We start from the raw sequence: 24,846 nt of genomic DNA on the forward strand, positions 1-24,846 counted from the left end.
GTTTATACATTTGTTTAGGTGAGAGCAGACTATTCAGCTACCCCAAACCCAGACTTCCAGAAGACTCCACCACTTGCTGTAAAAAAGATCTCCCAGTACGCGTGTCAGAGAAGAACAACTTTAAACAACTATAACCACATATTCACGGTAATGGAGCTTTACAACAACACCTGTAAAAAACGTAAGGCTTGCTGCTTCTTTCTGTGGATCTCCAATTAAATTATGAATTTTCTTGAAAATCTAGGAAGGTTTCCCCCATTCTTACCCACTCCCCTAACATGATCTCTGGTTCCTCTTTCTGTCAAGAATGGGTCTCCTTCTATTATGGAAATAGACAATATATTTAGAGCATATTCTTTAGAGAAAGCAACCTACAATTTATTGGGAGTTGTCATTAATGGATGCAACACTTATCAAAGGCAAATATTCTGAATAACTAAATACATACTGTAATTAGTCCACTACATAGTAAGAGCAAATTGCATAGAAATAGCTTTGTGCATAAACAGCTTTGTTGGGAAGACATAAGATTGAGAGTCAGCAAACCTGGGTTCAGCCTGATATTAACTATCTTGGGCAAGTCAGTTCCTATCTCTGAGTCTGTTTCCTCATCTGCTTAATAAAAAATTAGGTAGATCATCTCTAAAGCCCCATTCAGCCCTGAAGTTTCATTAAGTATTCTTCAAAATGACCCGAACAAAACCATAACTGCTTATCCTCCAGCCTACAACCAGTAGTCAAATGGATAAAACATGCATTAGTAGATTGAATACAGAACTTCTCCTTTCTAAAATTCTAGCCCCAGGTGTGCAAGGAAGACCAGGAAATTGCAGCTACTGGGCACCCTGAGGATCAAGCCACACAGCTGTAGCTACTTCCTCTTCTGCCAGAAATGCAAACATGCCCTACCTTAAATAACCCCCTACCTTAAATAACCCTGCCTGCGGGTTTGTGCTACTTCTGATCATACCCATTCACTCAACAAGTCTATACTAAGTGCTGACTCTCTTTCACCAACAAGCTAAGAGATAGGATTTTCCAGTGATCCAGGCAGACTCCTGGCCACAGGCTGGTGGGAAAGTCAGCAAACAGGGAAGGATCTTTTCAAGTGATAACTAGGAAGATGCAGTGAGCAAGAAGTCATTTTTCAGTTAAATCACTCCTGAATATCTAATGGCAGAGAATTCCAAGTTTCCTTATGAAACATGCTGTGGTCTGTCTTTTCAGCTCAACTCCCCTCATCCAACCAGTGAAAAAGTATAGGACATCCAATCCTGACCTTTGAGGAAACAGTCACGAGGCATACTAATATTTAACAGAAAGCAAGAGAAATTTGCAAGGGACTGCTGGCTTGGAGGCTAGGGGCTAGGAAACAGACTGTATTTCGCTCATCTGGCTTTATTCTTTAGGATGCCTTTGAGATACTGGCTGAAAATTCTGAGTTTAAAGAAAATGAAGACTCTTATGTGACATTTATGAGAGCAGCTTCTGTACTTAAATCTCTGCCATTCACAATCATCAGTATGAAGGACACAGAAGGAATTCCCTGTCTGGGGAACAAGGTGAAGTGTATCATAGAGGTAAGGGTGAAAGGTGATTCATTCCAGCTCCTAATAGGTAGCTATTGAGGGAGGGAGAGAGATGCAGTTAATAAATTTTCCTGTTAACTATATAGATGTGGTATTCACTACTTATTTTCATTTCTAATTTATATTATATAGATGTATATTATATTATATATATATATATATTACACAAATAGCTACACATGTATATATGTCATTCATACCCCAATATTATCTTACTTGTAGCTGTGTGGGGCCAACTAGTGAGAAAATAACTCTCCTCCATTATTAATCACAGTGAAAGTCTCGAATGACCTAAAAGCTCAACAGGAGGGGATGCTGTGAGTTAAAACACAGGCTGTGTGAAAAACCTCAATTCCATTCAGCAGCCATTGTGCTCCAGAATGGTAGTGGGTATGAGGGATAGTGGAGCTGATTCTGTATTTCTACCTGTGTGTTCTAAGAGGAGAGCCAGGGTTGGTTAGTTAGTTATTAAATAATGTTTAAGGGTTCCCTGGCAAGGCAAATTGGTCATCCAAGAGGAAGTTTCAGTGTAGTCAGATGCAAGGCAAATTATTCAAGGGAGGAAAATTAATCCTAACTCCATTTAGAGGAGGTTGGATGGCTCTGGGGCTTCCCAGGTGGCACAATAGTAAAGAATCCATCTGCCAATGTAGAAGATGCAGGAAACGTGGACTTGATCCCAGGGTTGAGAAGAACCCTTGGAGAACGAAATGGCAACCCACTCCAATATTCTTGCCTGGAAAATTCCATGGCCAGTGGAGCTGGGCAGGCTACAATTGATGGGGTCGCAAAGAGTTGGACATGTCTGAAGTGACTTAGCATGCACGGGTGGCTCATAAGGACTTGAACTTGAATTAGCTTTTCAATAGGTCCAAAATTAACCCAATCAAATGAAAAGTTCTCTTGTTTCAGCTAGTTCATATCCATTAAAAAGAAAAATATCTCAAATATTTAGACACACTTTTGTCAGTGAACATTTTGGTTTGGTGTTCCAATCATTCTGTACCTTCCTCCCTGAGGATTATAAAGGGGTCCTTGGAAATATAATAACCCAAGATTTTCAAGCAAGAACTGTCTTGTTTTCTCTAGATCAGCTAAGGAAACATCCTTTATGCCATAGGTATATTTAGTGAAAAATTAAGCTACTATATCTGGGGATTTGAAAATCTCAGATTGCAATTAACATCACTAGTGTAAAATGCTTTTCAAATGTCCATGCAGGAAATTATTGAAGATGGAGAAAGTTCTGAAGTTAAAGCTGTGTTAAATGATGAACGATATCAGTCCTTCAAAGTAAGTGATTTGTACATGTGTTTATAAAAAATGGGTTTTCAGTTGATCCTATTATTCCAAGTAGTTGTACTGATCAGCTTGAGGTGCCATAACATAAAGCCACAGACTGTGGGACTTAACACATGATTATTTTTTCATAGTTTTAAAGGCTGGAAGTCTGAGATCAAGGTGCTGGCATAACTGGGCTCTGGTTAGGGCTGTCTTCTTGGTTTACAGACAGCCTCCTTCTCAACATCCCCTCATAAGACACACACAAGAGGAGAGCAAATTCTCTGGTCTCTTCTTATAAAGGGACTAATCCCAGCAGGAGGACCCCACCCTCATGACCTCATTTAACCTAATTACCTCCCCCAAACTCCATCTCCAGATACCATCATATTGGAGGTTAGGATTTCAACATATGAATTTGGGAGGAAGGGTCACAACTCAGTCTCTAGCAGTGATCTAGGAAGCAAATGCCTGAATAAATATGGGTGCTTGAGCTTATTGCCATGCTACGGTAAGCTTGGCAATATAAATGACCTTACCTCCCAGAGGTTGTCACTCCTGGGTACACTAGGACCGTGAGACAAAACAAACCTGTTCTTAGAGAATCAACCTGTGCTGGAAAGCTCCTCACTGCATCTTGTCTACTCTGAAGCAGGATTTATTACCTCCCAGTGTTACCTTTCTCTGAGCTACAGTAGGCAGAGGCTTCAACCAATCCGTTTGGTTCAGAAGTGATGCTCAGGCCTCAAAGGCAGTTGAGGGCAGAAGCCCAGGCTCAGAGTACAGACAGCCTGGGTTGAGTCTGGGCTCTGCCGCTTACCAGTTGTGTGATGGTGGGGAATTTATGCAACCTACATGTGCATCCCTCATTAAATTGTGAGGGTGAATATGCCTGAATGTGTGAAACAGAAACCTTTGGCAGAGGATGGGTGTGGGTATGGATACCTGTTGTCATGCACAGGTATGTGCATGCACAGGTATGTGAATGCACAGGTATGTGAAGGCAATCCTTATCGGTTATACAGAATCCCTGGGTAGTTCCAGAAGCTGCCTCCGACTTCTGCTTCCTTTGGGTATACCATATGTCCTGAGATAGAAACGCCTCTGAAAAATTACCATTGCCCCCTGCTTGTCATATTCAGGAGACACTAGGTCAGAGATTTGTTTATGCTTTTTCTTAAATGCTTGACCTTGAAAAGTATCACCTTGTTGTCATAATGACTGTTTTAGAAACTAAAGGCATGTCTTTCCCTTTGTTTCAGCTCTTTACGTCTGTTTTTGGAGTGGGACTGAAGACATCTGAGAAATGGTTCAGGATGGGGTTCAGATCTCTGAGTAAAATAATGTCTGACAAAACCCTGACATTCACAAAAATGCAGAAAGCAGGTGAATTGTCTCTCCTAAAGATCTCGCATAATTGCCATAGGCTGGTCATGTCGTGGTAAAGATCTGTCAACTGTACTTCATACATCACCTCCAATCTTGGTGATTTGGTCACTTGCTTGGCCTCTCTTCATGCTATGGCTAAAAGCCCAAGCTTTTGGAATCAGATAGACCTGGATCCAAATCCTGGCTCTTGCACTCTCCAGCTGTGTGATCTTGAGACAGTTATTTAAAATCTTTGAGCCTTCATTACCTCATCTATACATCAGTATGTAAGTAGGGAATAGATCAGATCTTGGAGGCAAAACAATTAGCTTGGCACAGAGCAAATAGGCTATGCCTGATGGCTGTTGTCATTCCTTTATCCAGATGTCAAAACTGGTTGCACCATTGATCTGTTCTTACTGAACTGACCCTTCCAGATGTTTGGGTCCGAGCTGGGTAAAAGGCATGGGTAAGGAATCCAGGTCAGAAAGTTGACATAGAGAACTGGGGAGTAAATAATATTTGAACGAACTAGAGTTGTTGCTTGGCACAAATAGGGATCAGTTTCAGAAACTGTAAAACACCAGGACATATAGGGGAAACTGTGGAAACCTAGACATGGGTTTGTCTACCCAGCCAGGACATGTTAACCTAGAAGAGAGTAGAGAGAGATATCTGAAAGACAAGGCTTCCAGAAGGTTGAAGATGGCTTGGTTACTTCCATTTATACAGGGTCCTTGTCATTTTTTTTTTTTTTATGACAAAATGTCTGGAACCAAGGTAAAAAAATGTACATCTTTTAAGCATTTACTTTTTAAAAAACATTTATTTTTAATATGCAGTAGAATATAATATTATTGGGATTTGAAAGGAAGTCATAGCCACAGTTCTGAGGACTGTGGCTTCTGAGTTATAAAGAATGAGGAATTCATCAACATTTTTAATAATATTAAGGGGATCTTCTACAAAAGCAGGCCAGAAAAGAACAGCAACAATGAAAAGAAAACCTGCTCTCTTCTGTTTAAGTGATGGAAAGAAATAAGCAGGAGGAGACAAAGAAAGCATTTTTTGGTGGTTCACATCAATGCTTATCAAGCATGAACTTTCAGGAGTTCAGAATAAGAATATGGGTCTTTTTTTTCCTTTAGATTCTTTTAGTTCTTATGTGGAATCTTATAAAACTTATTAGCAATCTTTCAGAGGTTAGCAACTTTATGAAAGATGACTAGGGAATTCTATGACTGTGTTGATGTATACTGTACAGTGTTATTAACTGTAGTCACTATGCTATACGCTAGATTTGCAGAACTTATTCATCCTGTGCCCTTTGACACACATCTATCCATTTTCCCCACCTTGCAGCCCCTAGTAATCGCAATTCTACTCTGCTTCTAAGAGACATTGTGTGTGTGTGTGTGTGTGTGTGTGTACTAAGTCGCTTCAGTCATGTCCGACTCTTTGCTACCCTATGGACTGTAGCCTGCTTGTCTTTCAGTCTGGTTTATTTCACTTAGCAAATGCCCTCCAGTTCATCCTTGTTGCAAATGACAAGATTGTCTTCTTTTTTAAGGCTGAGAAACTTTCCATTGTAGGCTAATTAGTCGACAGTTAACCATTTCACATATATCAAAACTTCAGGTTGTACACCTTAAATTTATACAGTCTTTGTCAACTGTACCTCAATAAAGCTGGAAAAAAGATAATGAACTGCCCCCCAGAGACCTTACAATTAGGAAATGGGCAGCCTCTGAAGGTACCCAAAGCCTCTCATTGTTAGAAAGATTCTGGCAGAGTTGGAACACTCCCTCTGGGGATCCTAGAGGAGAGAGCAGAGCCTTGTATGGAAGGACCATTAGCTGGCCCTCAGGCTCTATGGATCTCCCCTGCGCCCTGCTCCCCACCCCTCCTATGCTTCATCCCAGTTCTTGGAGATACAGCTCCCATCTCGGTTACTCCTCCACTCTATGCCTTCCTCTGTGGATCTGTGGGGATAAACAAGTCATTAAAACAACTCCATCATAACCACTCTGTAGGAGCTCTCATTAATCTGTGATGGTCAGGCAAAGAAGCAATTAACCAGACCACCGGTGACATTTCCTAACTCTCCTCAGATGCAAATCTACTGTCTTCCTATTTTTGACTTTAGTTCTTTAATTCATCTATCACCTTCCAACCCCAAATCTTCCCATCCCAAATCTTTGGAGCTTATTGGTCAAGAGGGCTGGTTCTTCAGTAGGAAGCCAGATTGGAATAACATGGTTCTAGGATATAATACTGCCTCTTTCTCAGTCAGGAATTTGTAGGAAAATAGGAGCCATTGTTCACATGAAAAATTCACAGCCAAGAGAACACAGATCACCCAGTCTCTGTGGAACCGTTTGGGGTTGTTGTCTGTGGCCCCGTTAGCTATGTGTGAGGGCCAAGTCCCCTCCCTGAGGGCTGGTCATTTCACATGGGACATGTCCCTTTCTCCACTCACCTGTCTATGGCCTCTCAGGATTTCTCTATTATGAAGACCTTGTCAGCTGCGTGACCAGGGCCGAAGCAGAGGCGGTTGGCGTGCTGGTTAAAGAGGCCGTGTGGGCATTTCTGCCGGATGCCTTCATCACCATGACGGGAGGATTCCGCAGGTAAATGATGATAAAACCTGCTTTTGCCTCCCCTTCAGGGCCTCCCCATGCTCAAGAGTTGTGGCACAGAAGACCTTCGGAGCTGTGTCTCCGCGGCCTCATCTCCTGCAGTTCATGTTTCACTCCAACAACCCCGAGTGGCCTGTCATTCTCTGCACACACAGAGCTCTTTCTTTCCTCTGTGACTTTGCTCAGTCCTACCCTTCTGCTTGGACTGGTTTTCCTCAATTTGTCACCTGGCTCACTTCTCCTCATCCTTTAAGCTTCAATTCAGATGCCACCTTCTCCAGAAAGCCTTCCTCGACTTCCTTCTCCCCATGCTGAATGAGACACCCCTCCTCAGCGCTCCTTGGACAGCTGTCAAGTAATTTGCTTGTATTGCTTCCATGCATGTTTTCCCCACTACGTTTTCAGAACTTAGTGCTTGATGAGAGCCAGTGCGTGGTGTCTGGCACAAAATCGGCATGTGAGAAATATTGGTGAAGTCAGTGAATGAATGAATGAACTCTTCACAGAGATGTACGCAACTGTTGGATATTGAAGCTTCCATTTCAGAGACTCTTTCCCTCCCACACCCTCTTCCATCTCTCCTTGTGGTCCTCTTACATGGGGGCTGTTGGCTGTGGGAGGTGACAGAGAAAGTGAGAAGAAAACAGAATCCAAGAAGATGCCTTTAGTCTAGGCCATAATTTCAAGAGTCCTATCTTGTATTATGCGAGTATAGTTCTTGGTTTTCCTGTCACACTTGTCTCTGTGTGAGTGTGTGTGCACATGTGGGCATGGAGAGGAAATAATCTTTGTCAGTTTTTAACCACCCATATATAATCATATGGGCTCCCCTGGTGGCTCCATGGTAAAGAATGCACCTGCTAATGAGGAGGTGCAAGAGACGTGGGTTCAATCCCTGGGTCGGGAAGTTCTCCTAGAGAAGGAAATGGCAACCCACTCCAGTATTCTTGCCTGGGAAATCCCACTGGCAGGCTACAGTCCTTAGGGTCTCAAAGAGACAGACAGGACTCAGCACGAAACAACAACAATACAATCACATACATACTATATAAGATTTAAAATTTTTCTGTGTCATAAATTTATTTTGTAAGGAGTAGAGTTGTGTAAACAAGGACCTTTTGTTTAAAAAGCATGTCCACTACAATATTGTAAAGTAATTAGCCTCCAACTAATAAAAAAAAAAAATAAATAAAAAGATTAAAAAAAAAAATAAAAAGCATGTCATGAGCATTTTGTGTCACAAACCTGAAGTATGGGGCATAGAAACACAGGTGACTTTTAAAAATTGAGAGCTAAAAATCTAATTTATTTCCTTCTTATGCTATTTTTTTAAATCAGGGGTAAGAAGATTGGGCATGATGTAGATTTTTTAATTACCAGCCCAGGATCAGCAGAGGATGAAGAGCAAGTTTTGCCCAAAGTGATAAACCTATGGGAAAAAAAGGTAAGAAGAAAGATGTTTGGACACTCAGGCATTATAGGAGTACTGCTAAATTTGACACACTCATCCACCTTGTAATTGTGTCGTGAGCATCTAACCCAGTTTCAGTGGTTTACAATAGTTTGCACAGCACCAGTAACATGCAGTGAGACTTACCTGCTTTGGGTCCTAGAATCCAGATTATGCACTTGTGTATACGCACGCGTCCTGTTACCAAAAGGGCCGAGGGCAACTCTCTGTGCAGGCCCTGCAGATGGCTCAGAGCCCTAAACAATGTGAAGGGCATGTGCTCCGAAGACCTGGGAGGGGTGAGCCGGGCAGAGCAAGCTAAGGGGTGGAGATCAGACTGGGATAAAACCAGTCTAAGAGGTGCCCCTGCTGCCTTGAACAATGTGTTGGTTGATAACCACATTGACTTTGTGCTGAGATGGGAAGAAGGAAGCTAATGCCAGTAGGCTGGGTCCAGCAGAGGTCATGGCTCAGGGCCCCCCACCCACTGAGATCAGCTTTGCCATGGGCCACCTATTGCCCAGTGGAGGAAGCTAAGGATGACCCTGCAGCCATGGCCACCTGCAGGGCCCTGACTCCTGCCCGGTTCCAGTGAGAGCTCCGCTTCCCAAGGAGACCAGAGGGCCCTTATCCAAAGACGTACAGGCCTGGGTGGTTTGAGGAGGCTGAGGCTGGTGTTTTTCTGGCATAGCTTTATTTTTCCCGAGTGATATAGTATCTTCTGAGTGTGGACAAAGCTCCTTGATATGCCAGAGAGAGAAGACCTCAGATACAGTGAGAATAAGAAACACACAACCCTGGTGCTGGGAACACTAGAATTACTCATAAAGACCCAGCTTTGGAACCGGATCCAAATTCAGCCACGAGCCAACCCCCCCGCCGCCCCACCCTCCATCTGTCGGGAGAGTGGATCCAGGTGGCCAGGAACCCTGAAAGTGAACATCATAGGCTGAGCCAGGGAAAGGCTGAATGGGGAAGCGTCAGCTCCACCGAGGCTGGCCCCACTGCTCCACTCAAGCAGGAAAGCTAAGAAACTCTCGTGGACAGACTTCACTGATGCACCCTGTCAGCCATGGCCTGGGCGGAGAGGGGGCTGCCTGACCTCTCAGTTGGCAAGGGTGGACCAATTTGACCTCGGTATAGAGACCCCACCGTTCCCATGCTCTGAGACTGTTCCAACCCAAGGTGGGGTGGGGTTGGGAGAGGGGGACAAGGAGCCTCCTTTTCATTGGTCTTTCTTTAGTCACCAGGCAGCCATCCTGCTGGTCACCAAGCAAAGAGATGGGCAGGTGAGGGTGGAGACGGGCATTAAGCGTGGGGAGTTTTAGATTTGGGATTGTTCAAGCACAGCCCTTCCACTGACTGGCTATATGACCTGGAACTATGCTTTTATCTTTACAAGTTTCTCTTTCCTTATCTGTGAAACAGGGATAGCAAGCTTCCGTCATTAGTCAGAGGATTAACTGAGAGCATTAGATAAGGCCCTTGGCACAGCACTTGATAAATGCCTATTACACAGTGGCTTAAACAGTGGCCGGAGTTTGAGCAAGCTCCAGGAGATGGTGAAGGACAGGGAAGCCTGGCGTGCTGCAGTCCATGAGATCGCAGAACAACAAAATAGTGGCTGTTGTCGTGATCTCTCCTGCATAGTCGCGTATTGAATTCTGCAGAGGGACAGGCCTGTGCTGGGTGAGGGGACCCAGGCGAGAGCACAGGCAGCTGCTCCCCTTGGCTCTCTGGCAATCGGGACCTCAGGGAGGAAACGGGGTGGGGCAGTGTGTGTCTCAGCACTACCTGCTTGCCCCCCGCCCCAAGCCCTACGGCTGCCCCAAGCACCTCATGTGAATCATGGTGGTTAATTTCCACCTCTGCCTCACTCCCTGTTCCCAATACCTCCCACCCCTGCCTTTCTTACAAAAATCTGTACTTTCCAGATTAAAATGATTCTGTCTCATGCAGGTGTTACCAACCAGGGTTCTTGGCCTTCCCCAACCCATAGGAATTGATTAAGGCCAAACAAGAAACTTAGGCAAGGCTATACCGGGGGCCCTGCAGCAGCACAGTGGATCAGGAACAAACAACAAACTCCCTTACTTGCCCACTCCCTGAGGGGGGCGTGAGCTTGTTCCTTGTGTGGTGTGAGGGTAGGCGTGTGTCCAGGTCAAGCTCAAAGGGTGGTTTAGGTGGCCGGCTCACCTCTTAGGTGGTGGTGTGTGCAGGGGGCTTGAGCAGTACCCTGCTTTTGCTCTTTAGCTCCAGGCTCCTCCAAAGTGGCAGTTGGGTTTTTTTGGTCTCTGTATCTTTTGGATCCAGAATCTGCCCAACTGTGCATGCACGCAATTATTTTTAGTCCTATATAGGAGAGGTATGTCCAGGTGCAAGCAGTGCAGTCCCAGGTCCCAGCCTGTCTCACAGGCACACTCTGAGCACATACTCACACAACACACATATACACAACCAATGTTTCAAAACACCTGAAGAACTAATGAACAGCCAAGGATGGGTATGAGTTTGAGTCTTCCACCAGTTGAAAGATCTCTTGTGGGAGCAAAAGAGCTTGGAGATACTGATCCTGGGGGGAGGGCACCATCCAGAAATCTCCACTGGCTGCCAGCAATTCAACCCAAAGAGAGGAGGGTTGACTGAGTGTGGTCCAGGTTTATGCCTGGTGGGTGGCCCTTCTGTCTATGACCAGCCGAAGTGTGACTACTGTGTGGCCACAGTGCAGACACAGTTTACAACTTTTAGGAAGCCAGCTTTGCGGATTTTTTTTTTAAGGGGGAAGAGTTGTTTTATAAATTTGGCTTCAAGGTGAGACTGGTTGATATTTTAATAGCTTCCTTTTCAAATTTACATAATTTAAATAGCCAGGGAAGGCTGCTACACTGACTAATCTTAGTAAGTTTCATTAGAAAGCAGAGTTGTGTCTTCCCCGAGCTGGTTATCAGATCTGTTTAGGGCAACAGTTGCCTCCTGCACCAGAGGCTCTTCCTGACATTAGTGTTCCGCCCTGCAGATGGTTTGATTCTTTCTCTCACCTTTTCTGGGATAGGCCCTGAGGGCAGGGTGCTCCCTTTACTGAGATCCACAAAAGGAAAAGTACCCCCTCCTCCAAGTGTTGAGTCCAGTTGAAATAATGTCTCTCGTGGGTGGGGGTGGATTGCAGAACAGATGTGAATGTGTCTAATAATAACAGTAAAGGGAGCCAGGCCTGCTCCAAGCGTGGTCCCTGGATCAGGAGCATCAGCAACACCTGGGAACTTACTAGCAATGCACCACCCCCACCCCACCCCCCTGTGTGCTAAGTCACTTTAGTCTCTCTGACTCTTTGCGACCGACCCCATGGACTCTAACCCACCAGGCTCCTTCCTCCGTCCATGGGGATTCTCCAGGCAAGAATACTAGAATGGGTTGCCATGCCCTTTTCCAGGGGATCTTCCTGACCCAGGGATCAAACTTGCTCTCTTTATGTGTCCTGCACTGGTGACTGGGTTCTTTACCAATAGCACCACCTGAGAAGTTCCCCACCCCCACTGCCCATGAATCACTCTGGGGTCAGGGCCTCCAAAACTGTGCTGAAACAAACCTTTCAAATGTTCCTGATGATAATATTTGAGAACATCAGACCTAAAGAACCCAAGAACAAATCTTACATCCTAATAGCTGTGATTAGATTGTTTTAAGGCTATTTGTTCTTTTAGTTGCAACTCAGATTTAGCAGTTAATTGCATATTTCTGCTTCTCCCTACCCCACATCTGCCCTGTGTGGTGAGGAATTCCCACGGAGCAAATAAGTTGGAGGATGGCAGATTGCTGTGTGCGACCTTCTGACTAGGCAATGTTTAGAGATGTGCCACTAATTTTGTCCCTGTCTCTAAGGCAGGCAGAGTAACAATCCCAGAGTGCTGCTAGAAAGAGTGAGTCATCAGGCCCCAAAGCAGGCTGAGCCTCCAGTCACAATCCTTTGGGCCCAAGTCGACCTAGTCATCAGTATAGTATGGAGGCACACTAAGTCAAAACAACTGTATATAACAGCTTGGCTTTTTGTTCAAGGTTGGTTTGGGAGTGAGGCAAGTTTCTGAGCACTGTCTATGATCAGATGCTTGGGGAGTGGATCCTCTGGCAGCTTTGCTATGAAGTGGCCTTGGTGTGGCCCCTCTAATCGTTAAATTCCTCTGCTGCAGAAGGAGGGTAATGCACCCACTCCTCGCCTTCCTCTGCTAGAGTCACCAGGTGGGCTCACGATGCAAGGACAGACGTACCCATATCCTCAAATGTACAAAGCTTTCTTTAAAAGCATTCGTTAAGAGCCCAGTATAAAGTCTCTGACCCTCTGCATCAGGGACTCTTCCTGACATCTTTCTGTTTATTTTCAGGGATTACTCTTATATTATGACCTTGTGGAGTCAACATTTGAAAAGTTCAAGTTACCAAGCAGGCAGGTGGATACTTTAGATCATTTTCAAAAATGCTTTCTGATTTTTAAATTGCACCATCAGAGAGTGGACAGTGGTAAGTCCAACCAGCAGGAAGGAAAGACCTGGAAGGCCATCCGTGTGGACCTGGTCATGTGCCCCTACGAGAACCGTGCCTTTGCCCTGCTAGGCTGGACTGGCTCCCGGGTAAGTGCTGCCTTCATCCCTGGGATGGCCTTAGCTTTCCATAAGAGGTAGATTAGCTCTACCTGAAGCCAGGGGAGAGACAATGGCGGGGGTGGTGGTTGCGAGAGGATGGACAGGGAAGGAGGAGATGGTGGACAGGAGAGAAGAAAGTGCCCAGAAATCTCTGAATCTGGGCATTCCACTTGCACACGGTCAGCTGAGACAGATGCCTTTAGAATAGGTATTTTCAAAATGTGATCCCCTGACCAGCAGCATCAGCCTTACCTGCTTACCAGGTTAGACCTGTGAACACTCCACCCCCGCCCCAGACCTACTGAATCAGGAACTCTGGGGGTGGAGGCCAGCAATTTGTGTTTGAAAGAACCCTGCAGGTATGAGAACCATTGAAGCAGAGAAAGCAGCCTGGTGGCTAAGGGCACAGGTTTGGCTTATCCCAGACCTGGTCACAAGCCCCTGCTCTGCCTCTGACCAGCTAGGTGATCTTCGTCAAGTTCCCCTGGCCTTTAAGACTCAGTTTTTCATCAGGAAAGTTAGGGCAAAGACAATGCTACCCCCCTGGGTTGCAGGGATCCAGTGAGATGAAACTGGCAAAGCTCTTAGCACCACGCTGGATATGGGACCAGTGCTGGCCAAGCAGCAGTCCCCAGCTCCCACCATGTGATATTCGCAGACATGGTAACTGTGGTCTGTTCCATTAGCTTATGTTCCACCCTCCTACTAACACCCCACTCTGTTTCCTATGTAGCTAGCTGTTGCTTTGAGTGGCACACATCATTAGAGGATTTTGTATGATAAATGACATAGAAATTAATTGTCCTTAACTTTGAATTAGATGTCAAGTATGTTTGCTTTGGGCTGGAATTATTTCAGTGCACAATCTCAGCACTAGAACTTCTTACCCTAATCAAAAATATTGGCTGGCATCTTTCATTCATAAAAAGTAGGAAAGCTGATGAAACAATACATCATAAATGCAGCTTGGGAAATTTAATTTCGCCTTTTTACCCAAAGATTTCAGGGCCTGGGAAATGTCCTCAAGCCAATTAATCTGTTAATCTCACCTCAGTTTGGGTTCACTAATTTAACCAGGTTGTTTCGTCTACTAAGCTGACAAAGCTTCCTTCACACCTTTGTGCACTAAAGATTTCCAGAGCAGAATACATCCACAGGGATGTATTCATAAAAATCTCATTAAGCTGAGATTTTTCTAGAGCCATCCAGTGCAATTTATGGACTGGGTCCAGAGTTCATTAGGTTTTTGTTTTTGTTTTCTAAAGAAGCTTCTGTTTTCCTCTGAATCTTATTTCTTCAAGCTTGAACTGTTTGTCAGCATGGCTTTATTGGCTGAAGTTCCTTCAAGGGTGTTGTCCTTGTTTGTGTCAGATGCTGAGAGGAGGCACACTCTGCTTTGGAAACACATGGATGATGGTGACCAGGTGCCCAGGCTAACCCAGTCTCTTTACTAGCCCGGATGGCTCCCTTTCACCAACTTTAAAAAGCATCTCCTCCTTAAGACACCTTATTGCCATTTCCCAGAAAATTGTCAGAAGAAACATGCATATTTACAAAGCTACACATGTGAATGGCGCCCTCTAGAGTTTTTCAGTGCCCAGCTTGCCCAACGGTATGCAGCAGCAGTAGGCTAAGCTCTGAAGTCTGTTGTGACCAGCGAATGATACAGCCAGACTTAGTGCCACTGCCCTTCTTTATCTGAAACGAAAGACAACATCCTTACCCTTCCTGTTTCACAGGGTTGTTGAGAGAAACTAAGGAGCTTGTAAAGCAGAAGGCAGAAACATCCAGGGTAAAGAGTCTGGGATTCAGGAGTCTGAATCCTAGCTCTATTGTTGGCTGTGTGGCCTTGGGTAAATTGCTGAGGCTCTCTGAGCTTCCTTTCTTCATTTGAAAAATGAGGCTAATAACAGTACCAAAAACCTCATGGGATTGTCAGGAGAACTGAATGAGACAGTGCCTTCATCTTAATACAGTTCTGAGGCTAATTGTATACGTAATACTATTCTTTTAGAGATAATGTTAGACTCTTTTAGAAGTTGTTAAGTACTAGTGATAATAGAGCAAATCAGAAATTAATGTAAAGCAAAAAATCAGCCCAGCACCTAGCACAGGGTAAGCACTCTGTAAACATTAACTAGGATATCATTGCCTGGGTTATAGCCATGGCTGTTCTAAATTGTTGCTTGCCCCCTGAGTGATCCTGTCATCATAAGTCAGATCATCAGTCCCCTGCTCAAAACCTGGCAGGGGTTGCCCATTCAACTCAGAGTAAAAGCCTTCCAGCGGTCACAGGCCCTGCGTGGTCTTCCCACCCCCTCATCTCTCTGGACTCCTCCTTCTACTCTCTCCCTACCCCGGGCAGGCTTACTCCTCTCTAAGGCCTATGTTCTAGCTGTTCCCTCTGCACGGAGTGCTAATACCTGAGTCCACCTGGCTAACTCCTTCACCTTGGGCAAGTCCCTCCTCAGATCCTGTGTCCTTCATGAGGCCTGCCCTCTACCCAGCATCATCTGTTAACATATCAGTCAGTTCAGCCGCTCAGTCGTGTCCGACTCTTTGTGACTCCATGAACTGCAGCACACCAGGCTTTCCTGTCCATCACCTACTCCCAGAGCGTGCTCAAACTCATGTCCATCATGTACTTTACTTATGCTGTTACCGTGTCTTATCTGTGTCCCCTGCTCGCGAATCCAAGCCCCACCAGGGCAGACATCATTGTTTTCTTCGCTGTTATATTCCAAGCACCCAGAACACACCTAGCATACAGTAGGTGCTCAATAAATGTTGATTTAATCAATATTATTACCCTCCAAATGGAAGACATCATGATAACTCCTAACAATCCATGCAAAAATGCTTCAAGGGGGTTGGCAAAGGAGTCCAGGAATAGATCTCTCAGCACAGAGAACTGAGGAGCCAGGGGCAGCCTTTCACTGCTCCAGTTACCCCGTCCTTTCCAGCCTTCCCATGCCCAGTGTGAGCAGCCTCTGCCGTAAGTGCTGGGGGGACCTAAAGCCCCGGGCTGTGGAGGCCATGTGCTAAGCAGCACTCCTATGCTTTCACAAGCCAGCGGCTACTCCACCCAGAATCTGCTTCACCCTGACTCTTCCACATCCCTAGCCCCCCCTCCACTGCCTTATAAAGGACTTCAGGTTGGAAAGTCTGTCTTCACACATCCAGGTCAGGAAGGGCAGGTCCCAGTCTTCGCCAGCTTTCCCATACTCACCACTTCAGTTCAGTTCAGTGGCTCAGTCTGTCTGACTCTTTGAGGCCTCCCTGTCCTTCACCAACTCCTGGAATTTACTCAAACTCATGTCCATTAAGTTGGTGATGCCTTCCAACCATCTCATCCTCTGTCGTCCCCTTCTCCTCTTGCCTTCAATCTTTTCCAGCATCACGGTCTTTTCAGATGAGTCAGTTCTTCACATCAGGTGGCCAAAATATTGGAGTTTCAGCTTCAGCATCAGTCCTTCCAATGACTCTTCAGGGAGTGAGGGAATGAAGTCTCTGAGTCATGTCTGACTCTTTGCGACCCTATGGACTATAGCCTACCAGGCTCCTCTGTCCTTGGGATTTTCCAGGCAAGAGTACTGGAGTGGGTTGCCATTTCCTTCTCCAGGGTATCTTTCCAACCCAGGGAGGGAACCTGAGTCTCCCACTTTGTAGGCAGATGCTTTACCGTCTGAGCCACGAGGGAAGTCCAGGACTGATCTCCTTTAGGATGGACTAGTTGGATCTCCTTGCTGTCCAAGGGACTCTCAAGAGTCTTCTCCAACACCACAGTTCAAAAGCATCAATTTTTCGGTGCTCAGCTTTCTTCACAGTCCCACTCTCACATCCATACATGACCACTGGAAAAACCATAGCTTGACTAGCGAGACCTTTGTTGGCAAAGTAATGTCTCCATTTTTTAATAAGCTGCCTAGGTTGGTCATAACTTTTCTTCCAAGGAGTAAACATCTTTTAATTTCATGGCTGCAGTCACCATCTGCAGTGATTTTGGAGTCCAAAAAAATAAAGTCTGCCACTGTTTCCACTGTTTCCCCATCTCTTTGCCATGAAATGATGGGACCAGATGCCACGATCTTAGTTTTCTGCATGTTGAGTTTTAAGCCAAATTTTTCACTCTCCTCTCACTTTAGTGCAATGATTACATGTTGTTGTTGTTCAGTTGCCCAGTCATGTCTGACTCTTTGTGACCCAATGGATTGTAACACGCCAGTCCTACATGTCCCTCACCATCTCCAGAAGTCTGCCCAAGTTTATGTTCAATGATTCCAGGTTTGCTCCCTAATCCTACATGGAAAGGACATTTCTAGATCTGTGCTTCTCTCAGGAAAATTAATCTCAACAACAACTTCATTCATTGTCCTTCTTTTCCCAAGGTTTTCCTGTCGTCCATCTAAGGCTTCAGGTTTTTCTCCCTGGAGCCTCAGATCAGCCCATGCTGATCACAGGAGATGCTATTCTGAAGTAGCCGGCCCAGACCATCAGTTTTATAGAGGTTCACAGAGGATGTTACAGCCAGAGGAGACCTTACTCACGCACTTCCTCCACCTTCCTATTTAACCAACCAAGATTCAGAGAGGTTGGGTGACTTGCAGAGAGATACAGAGCCAGATAGGGACCAGGCTGGAAGCTGGTCTCCTGACTCCTCATCCCCGTTTACAATAGTTGTATTCCAAATAGAAAAAACACCAAACTATTATTTATCTAGCATTTACTCTGGACCAGGAATTATTCTGGACACAATCCCCACAATACCTGTTTATTCACTGAGCAAACATTTACTGTGCATCATCTGTGTGCCAGGCACCATTAGGAGGGAATATGCTTATGAACAGAACAAATCAGTTCTTATTTTCATGGAGCTTACAATCTAATGCCTAGGTGTGAGCATGGTGCTTTGTCATGGTGGACTATTGCCCTGGGGGAGAAAATTCACTTGGAGAATGTTTAGTGGAGATAGATATTTCATTGTTGTTGTTGTTTAGTTGTTAAGTTGTGTCCGACTCTTTTACGACCCCATGGACTGTGGCCTGCCAGGCTCCTCTCTCCATGGGGTTTTCCAATCAAGAATACTGGAGTGGGTTGCCATTTCCTTCTCCAGGGGATCTTCCCAACCTAGGGATGGAACCCACATTTCCTTCATTGGCAGGGGGACTCTTTATCACTGAGCCACCAGGGAAGCCCTAGATATTTCATTATAGGGATTTAAATATCTTTAGACAGATAATACTGAAGACATTCTAGACTTGATAGTGATTTTATTTTAATGATCTCTTATCCAGCAGTTTGAGAGAGACATCCGGCGCTATGCCACACACGAGCGGAAGATGATGCTGGATAACCACGCTTTGTATGACAAGACCAAGGTAGCTCTGTTTCCCTGAGATGGGCCACTTTGATCCTCATCCCCAAGTCTGGTTCCCTGAGCACTTTTCCTGAACTGATTCTAGTGTCCAGGTTCAGCTTCCTTTGCCCCAGGTGTCCCATTCCCACAGATCACAGCTGAGGGCAGCTGGAAAGATCCTGACAGGAGCACAACACCCACAGGGCCCAGAATGCACTTCGGAGGCTTTGGGCTCAATGATGCTGAGCTAGGTGGGTCTCCAGAACCAGGCCAGCAATGAATTTAAATTGAGCTTGATATATCCTTGGTGTTTGCAAAGAATAACTCCAAAGAAAATCAAAGATCCCCCCAAATCACAAATATCACTCAAGTATCCTTCAAATGCAGTGGGAAGTAGAATTCTAAGTGACCACATGGGTCATTAATGAGAGTCAGCTGCAAGAAGGAGAGCAACAGAGGTGTCCTGAGAGGTAGACTCACACACCATAGAGACTCACTTGGTGCGCTAGTCCTACAGTGGTCATGATCCAAATGCTGCTTCAGCAAAATGATTGCTGCATGAATTAGGAAGAGTTATTATAAATATTCAACTGTACTTATAGTGATCAAGGACACTATAGGAAGCTCCGAGTAGGAAGAAGATACAAAATAAGTAAAAGTAATGGTTTTTATCCTCTGGGAGTTTAGTCTAAATAAAGTGTATTTAGTTAGAGCCTGTCTCACAAAAAATCAGAAACCCAATACAAAATGGCAGTGGCAAAAAAAAAAAAGGCTTATGTACTGTGGCATCTGGGATAACATGGACTTCAGGTGTGACTGTATCCAGGTGCTCATGCAATTTTTTCCTCAGTGTTGGTGTCACTCTCAGGCAGGGTTTTCCCATGAATCCTATCCTTCTAGCTTAGCTATACCAACAGAAAAGAACTTCCTTCCTAATAGTTCCAGCAAGCCCTCGCTAATGCTCACAGGCCAGACCTGGGCTGTGTAGCCATCCTTGAACCCTTTTCCATGGCTCTGATTGATCAGGCTTGTGTCATGTGCCCCTCCTTGGAGGTAACCCTCAGGGACTGAGAATAGGGAGGTATGGTTTTCCAAAGAGAAATCAAGGTGCTGCTGTCATAAGAGAGGGCTGTGGATGCTGGCAAGAAAGCATCAATTATGTAGCATGTGAGTGGAGGCAGCTTCACCTAACATGATCTAGGAAACTTACAAACTGACACATAACAAATAATTCAAAGTAAGCAAGTGCTTCCTATGTGCCCAATGTTGTGCTATAGACCAGAAGGACTACAGGGAAGTGCTGCTTGATGTAACAGACCGTGGGGTTGGGAGCCTGGTGGGAGTGGAGCTGGGTGGAAGGCCAGGAGGAGAATCCGGCATATACAAGCATCCCATAATTGCCACTGCTCCTTACCAATGGCAGCAGTATGTAATTCTGGCTGCACGTGAGAATTTCCCAGAGCCTTTAAATAGATGAATGACAAGACCTCTCCGGATCTTCTGATTTCGTTGGGCTGGGTTACAGCTCCGTTTTCAACATTCTTTTAAAAGCCTTCTTCAGGTAGTTCTAATGAACACTACGGACCAATAGGAAAAGTATCAAATGCCTCTAGTTGAATATATAAGGCTGTCATAATTTTACCTTAATTTATTAAGTTTTTGGGGGGTGAAAATATAAAAATTACAGAAGTCAGGTAAGATGAATTTTTATCCTCAGAAGCAGGGAACTGTGTTTTGGCAGTAATTCATTGTGACAAGACAATTTTACAAGTAACATTTTTACTATGTCAGCTTAGAGGTACTTAACAAAAATATCATAGTGCACATATGTCTTCTTATGCTTTCAGAGGATATTTCTCAAAGCGGAAAGTGAAGAAGAAATCTTTGCACATCTGGGATTGGACTACATTGAACCATGGGAAAGAAATGCTTAGGAGAAAGTTGTCAACTTTTTTTTCTGGTTTTTTTTTTCGGGTTAGACAAATTATGCTTCATATTATAATGAAAGATGCCTTAATCAAGTTTGGGATTCTTTACATTTTACCAAGATGTAGATTGCTTCTAGAAATAAGTAGTTTTGGAAACGTGATCAGGCACCACCTGGGTTATGCTCTAGCAAGCCATTTGTAAGACTGTTGTGTAGAACTCGCAATGCATTTTCCATGGAAATGGTGTTGTAATTGGTGGCTCATTTCCAGGGAAGTTCATCAAAGCCCACTTTGCCCAAAATGTAGCTGAAATCTGTTTATTTCCAATAAAAATAGGAAAAAACAAGATGGTCAAGTCTTTTTTATTCACTCACTTATTTTAAAATATTCTTAAGCAAAAATGTAACAAAATGAAAGAATTAATGATTGTAAGGTTTACCTTGAGAGGAGGAACAGGTTTAATTAGAAGGTCAGAGATTCTAAGTGGGGGTTGAGTCCCTCCTGGAGCTTTTGGATGAAAGGGACTGACTCTCAGCTCAGGTCAGAGCCTGTTTCTCCTCTGTGACCTGCAGCTGTGTCCTGAGGCATCCCGGCAGGAGGCCAAGGATGGAATGCATTCTCACTGCTTTCACACAGAAGGAAGCACAATCTCCCAAACGGCCATCTCTGAGTCTTTCCAAGGAGTTCATCTCTCTTGCCCTCTTCACCTTATGGTACCCACAGGAAGGGACGCAGCCTTTGGAACTGCAAGGCTGCAGATCCATTTGGAACGCCGGCCTCCTCTAGGAGGTCATCGACTCCATGACTGGAAAGGACCCTAAAGGTCATCTGTTCCAGCTGCTTCTGTGTCCCCAGCCTGCTGGAGGACTGGGAGGCCTCCCCATGGTCCTAGCCCTTTCCTTTTAGCTCCCTCAGAAGAGAGGATGGTGAGATCTAGGACCCCCTAGAGAAGCCTGATGCCCTGCCCTGGGCACAGGCGAAGAGCCTCGTTCCCTTCCTGGTGCTGGAGCCTGGGGCTGGGATGTGTATCAGCTAGTGTTGCCCCAAATGCAAACTATCCCCAAACTCGGTTGCTTAACACAGCATAGCTCTGCACACGAGCTGGGTGTTTGGTGGAGCTAGGCGGGCTTCTGCTCCTCCGATTCATCCTCCTCCTCCTCCTGGGACCCCTGGGGTAACCCAGCCCTCTCCTTCTCATCTTGCCAGCCGAGACACGGGAGCAAGCAAAACCCAGTGGACAAGTGCTTTCCAAGTTGTGCAACTGTTGTCACTATTCATTTCCAGAAATGCCTCACCACCCTAAACAGAAACTCTGTGTTCATTAAACAATAACTCCCCAACTCCCCTTCCCCTGGGCCCCTGGTAACCTTAGTTCTACTCTCTTTCTGTATGAATTTGCCTCTTCTGGGTACCTCATGTAAGTGGAATCATACAGTACTTGTTTTGTTTCTGGCTTATTTTGCTTAGCATAATGTTTTCAAGGTTCATCTAGGTGTAGCCATTATCCCTTTGGTGGTGGTCTAGTCGATAAGTCATGTCCTACTCTATGTGACCCCATTGACTGTACCCAGCCAGGCTCCTCTCTCCATAGGATTTTTCCAGGCAAGAATACTAGAGTGGGTTGCCATTTCCTTCTCCAGGGGATCTTCCTGACCCAGGGATCGAACCTGGGTCTCCTGTGCAGAAGGCAGATTCTTTACTGACTGAGCTACCACGGAAGCCCATCATCCCTTTAGAAGGCCGATTAATAGTCCATTGTATGTCTGATATGCCACATTTTATTTATTCACTCATCAGTTGATGGACATTTGGGCTGTTTCCACCTTTTGGCTATTGTGAATAATGCTCTGTGAACACTGGTATACAGTATCTCTTTAAGACCCTGCTTGCTTTTAAATATAAACCTAGAAGGGGAGTTGCTAGATCACAGGGTAATTCTATACTTTTTGGAGGAACCACTTACTCTTTTCTGTAGTGGCTGCACCATTTTGCCTTTCTATCAGTGGTATACAAGGTTTCTACTTTTTCCACATCCTTGCCAAGATTTATTTCAATCTCTTTTGGTTTTCTGTTGTTTTTTGATTTGTTTGTTTTTAATGAGAGTGATTTTAGAGGATGTGAAGTGGCAGATGAAGACTTTCTGCCTCTCCTGACGGTTCAGGTTGAACACAATTGTATACTGGACCGGGTTTCAGGTATATGCACCTGGGGTTTCTGGCAAAGGTGAGTTGGGGAAACGGGGGTGGGGTGGAGGGTGGACACAGCCACTCCCACTGAGAAAGGCCTCATGGTCTGATCACATGGCAGGTCATATTCATCAGCCTCAACTCCCCAAATCTACCAAGTTTTCTTGTAGTCTCTTTCACTGCCCCAGAATTGCCCACATATGATATTTGAGATCATTTAGGTAGCATGAAGATGAATATCTGACCAATATAATATATATTCACTGAGTGCCTACTAGGTAACTCATTTTTCTAGACATAGGACATGGGATAGAACATAAAAACCTCTCTGATTATAAGTATGGGACTTATATTCTAGAAAGCTGTTTATTTTCATATGTGTTACAAGTAATGCTTTTCCATTTATGGTAGTGGCAGAAAGCTTCCCTTTTGAGTACACCTAAGTAAGAAAAAAAGAGAATCAATGTAAGGGAAAACATGTAATAAACATTACTAGTGGGATGGGGACATGGCAAGAACTGGGAGAGAGGATAGAGGAGCACAGGGAGGAGGCGCTGCTGCCTGGGGAACGTGCAGGTGGGCTGCTTGCCTTAACACACCAACTACCAGTGCTGAGGCTCTCAAGGGCCTCATCATACAAAAGCCCCAGGAGATCCATGAGGGAGGAGGTACCCCACGAGAACAGCAAAAATTCTAAGGGGTTTCTTGAGCTAATTTTCTTATTTTGGAAGGCTTGTTAAGATTTCCACAAATTCCTAAAGCTGCACAGGAATTTTTGTTTTTGATCAGAATTTTATCAATCAGGGTGTCACTATTAACTGGAACTCAGCCTTCCCCCAGTGCCTCCTGCTTTGGGAGCAGAGCACCCTCTGGTGGCAGAAAAAGAATCTTCAAGTATTACTACAATAAAAGCATATCAAGTCAGAAGTCCAAGAATATTGAGCAGGAACTGGGAAACATCCTAGTCTATCCTTCTTGCTGTGCAGGTCTGGTGAGAAGACTTGGCCTGCCCAACGTCACACGGTTAATGCCAGAGTTTCTGTTGATTCAGCAGAAACTATGTACACAGGCCAGGCTTCCCTAATTACTAGCTGTGTGACCTTGAACAAGTTACCTAACCTCTCTGATCCTCGATTTCCTCTTTTGTGAAATCAAGATGGTAATGGTTCCTCCCTTTGTATTTGCTGGAGTATAGATGAGCTAACACTGTAAAGTGCTTCATCTGTGATCCCTTGGACTAGGAGGGACACCTCAGCGGGGAGACACAAGTTCGATCCCTGGGTTGGGAAGATCCCCTGGAGAAGGAAATGGCAACCCACTCCAGTATTCTTGCCTGGGGAATCCCATGGACAGAGGAGGCTGGCGGGCTACAGTCCACAGGGTTGCGAAGAGACAGAGTCAGACACGACCAGGCTACTAGATGACAAGAGCAACAACAAAGAGCAAGTTATTTCCCTCACGGAAAGTAAACTTTCTGTGCCCTGCCAGGACTTCACATGCGGTACTTTGTACCAGTAAGTGCCAAGCCCCCGAAGCCAGAACGGGAGGTAGGAAAGATTAGGACCAGTGTGCTGATTCTTGGACTCCCAGACCTGAGACTGTCTGGATCTGGCTGGGACCAGCTATACCAGCTGAAACTCTCTATGCCCGAGCCCGACGGTTATGGGGCAAAGGCCTTGTCCCATGACTTCGGTAGTTTCTTGGAAGTCAAAGGCTACTTCACAGGGACTTTCAGGTACTCACTGACCTCTTAAGGACAGGTGGAGCCATAGTGGGAGTCAATTTTATCTGTGTTGAATGCACTTTTTATCAATTAATTCACACTATCATGTTTTAAACCCTTCCCTGCAACATGTATATCAAAGGACCCAGAACAGTACAGAAACCTGCCTCTGTTATCAATTAAATTCACTATTCTTAACTCTTTTTGCAAAGTTAAATCATCTCTCAAAGCAGTTTGCTTTACAATCTTGAGGACCAATAAAATTATCTTTGTAGAGTTTCAGTTTTCTTATCTGTAAAACAGGCTTGAATAACACCCACACTACATTACATCCTGGATTCGGTGTAAAAACTCAAGCAAAATAATTAATGAAAAGTGCTTTGAAAACTAAAAAGTGCTATAAATGTAACAGGGATTAGTCTTTTTCATATAATCTGAGCATAGTTCAGGAACCTGAGGACTACTTCCCAGAAAAGCAGGCATATGATTTAAGAACCCAGATCAGTCTCTCATGGATTGCCGTTGTAAATCCAAGGACAAGAATATTCTATTCTTTACAGAAATCCAGTTCCTTTACTGCAGCTGGAAATGAAGAAGACTCTTCATGACCCTCACTGTGGTCCACTTGGATTTGAACAGAACTGCAATGCATTTTCATCCTACATGTCGCTGGTATATAAAGTATAACATTC

General features: G+C 44.8%; 1 protein-coding gene across 1 annotated transcript in view; it reads left to right on the top strand.

The window, feature by feature from the left end:
• DNTT (DNA nucleotidylexotransferase) overlaps window positions 1-20,591 on the top strand; it is a 49,056-nt gene extending 28,465 nt beyond the window's left edge. Inside the window, exons 3-11 of the mRNA XM_070469842.1 lie at window positions 19-147; window positions 1,410-1,580; window positions 2,811-2,882; window positions 4,133-4,256; window positions 6,736-6,868; window positions 8,216-8,321; window positions 12,704-12,949; window positions 18,256-18,339; window positions 20,165-20,591. Coding sequence (XP_070325943.1) covers window positions 19-147; window positions 1,410-1,580; window positions 2,811-2,882; window positions 4,133-4,256; window positions 6,736-6,868; window positions 8,216-8,321; window positions 12,704-12,949; window positions 18,256-18,339; window positions 20,165-20,251 — 1,152 coding nt within the window. The 3' untranslated portion in view covers window positions 20,252-20,591. The remainder of the gene's footprint in view (window positions 1-18; window positions 148-1,409; window positions 1,581-2,810; window positions 2,883-4,132; window positions 4,257-6,735; window positions 6,869-8,215; window positions 8,322-12,703; window positions 12,950-18,255; window positions 18,340-20,164) is intronic.
• Window positions 20,592-24,846: the final 4,255 nt, after the last annotated feature.

The sequence above is a fragment of the Odocoileus virginianus genome, chromosome 7 (assembly GCF_023699985.2).
Source record: "Odocoileus virginianus isolate 20LAN1187 ecotype Illinois chromosome 7, Ovbor_1.2, whole genome shotgun sequence".
NCBI classification, from domain to species: domain Eukaryota; kingdom Metazoa; phylum Chordata; class Mammalia; order Artiodactyla; family Cervidae; genus Odocoileus; species Odocoileus virginianus.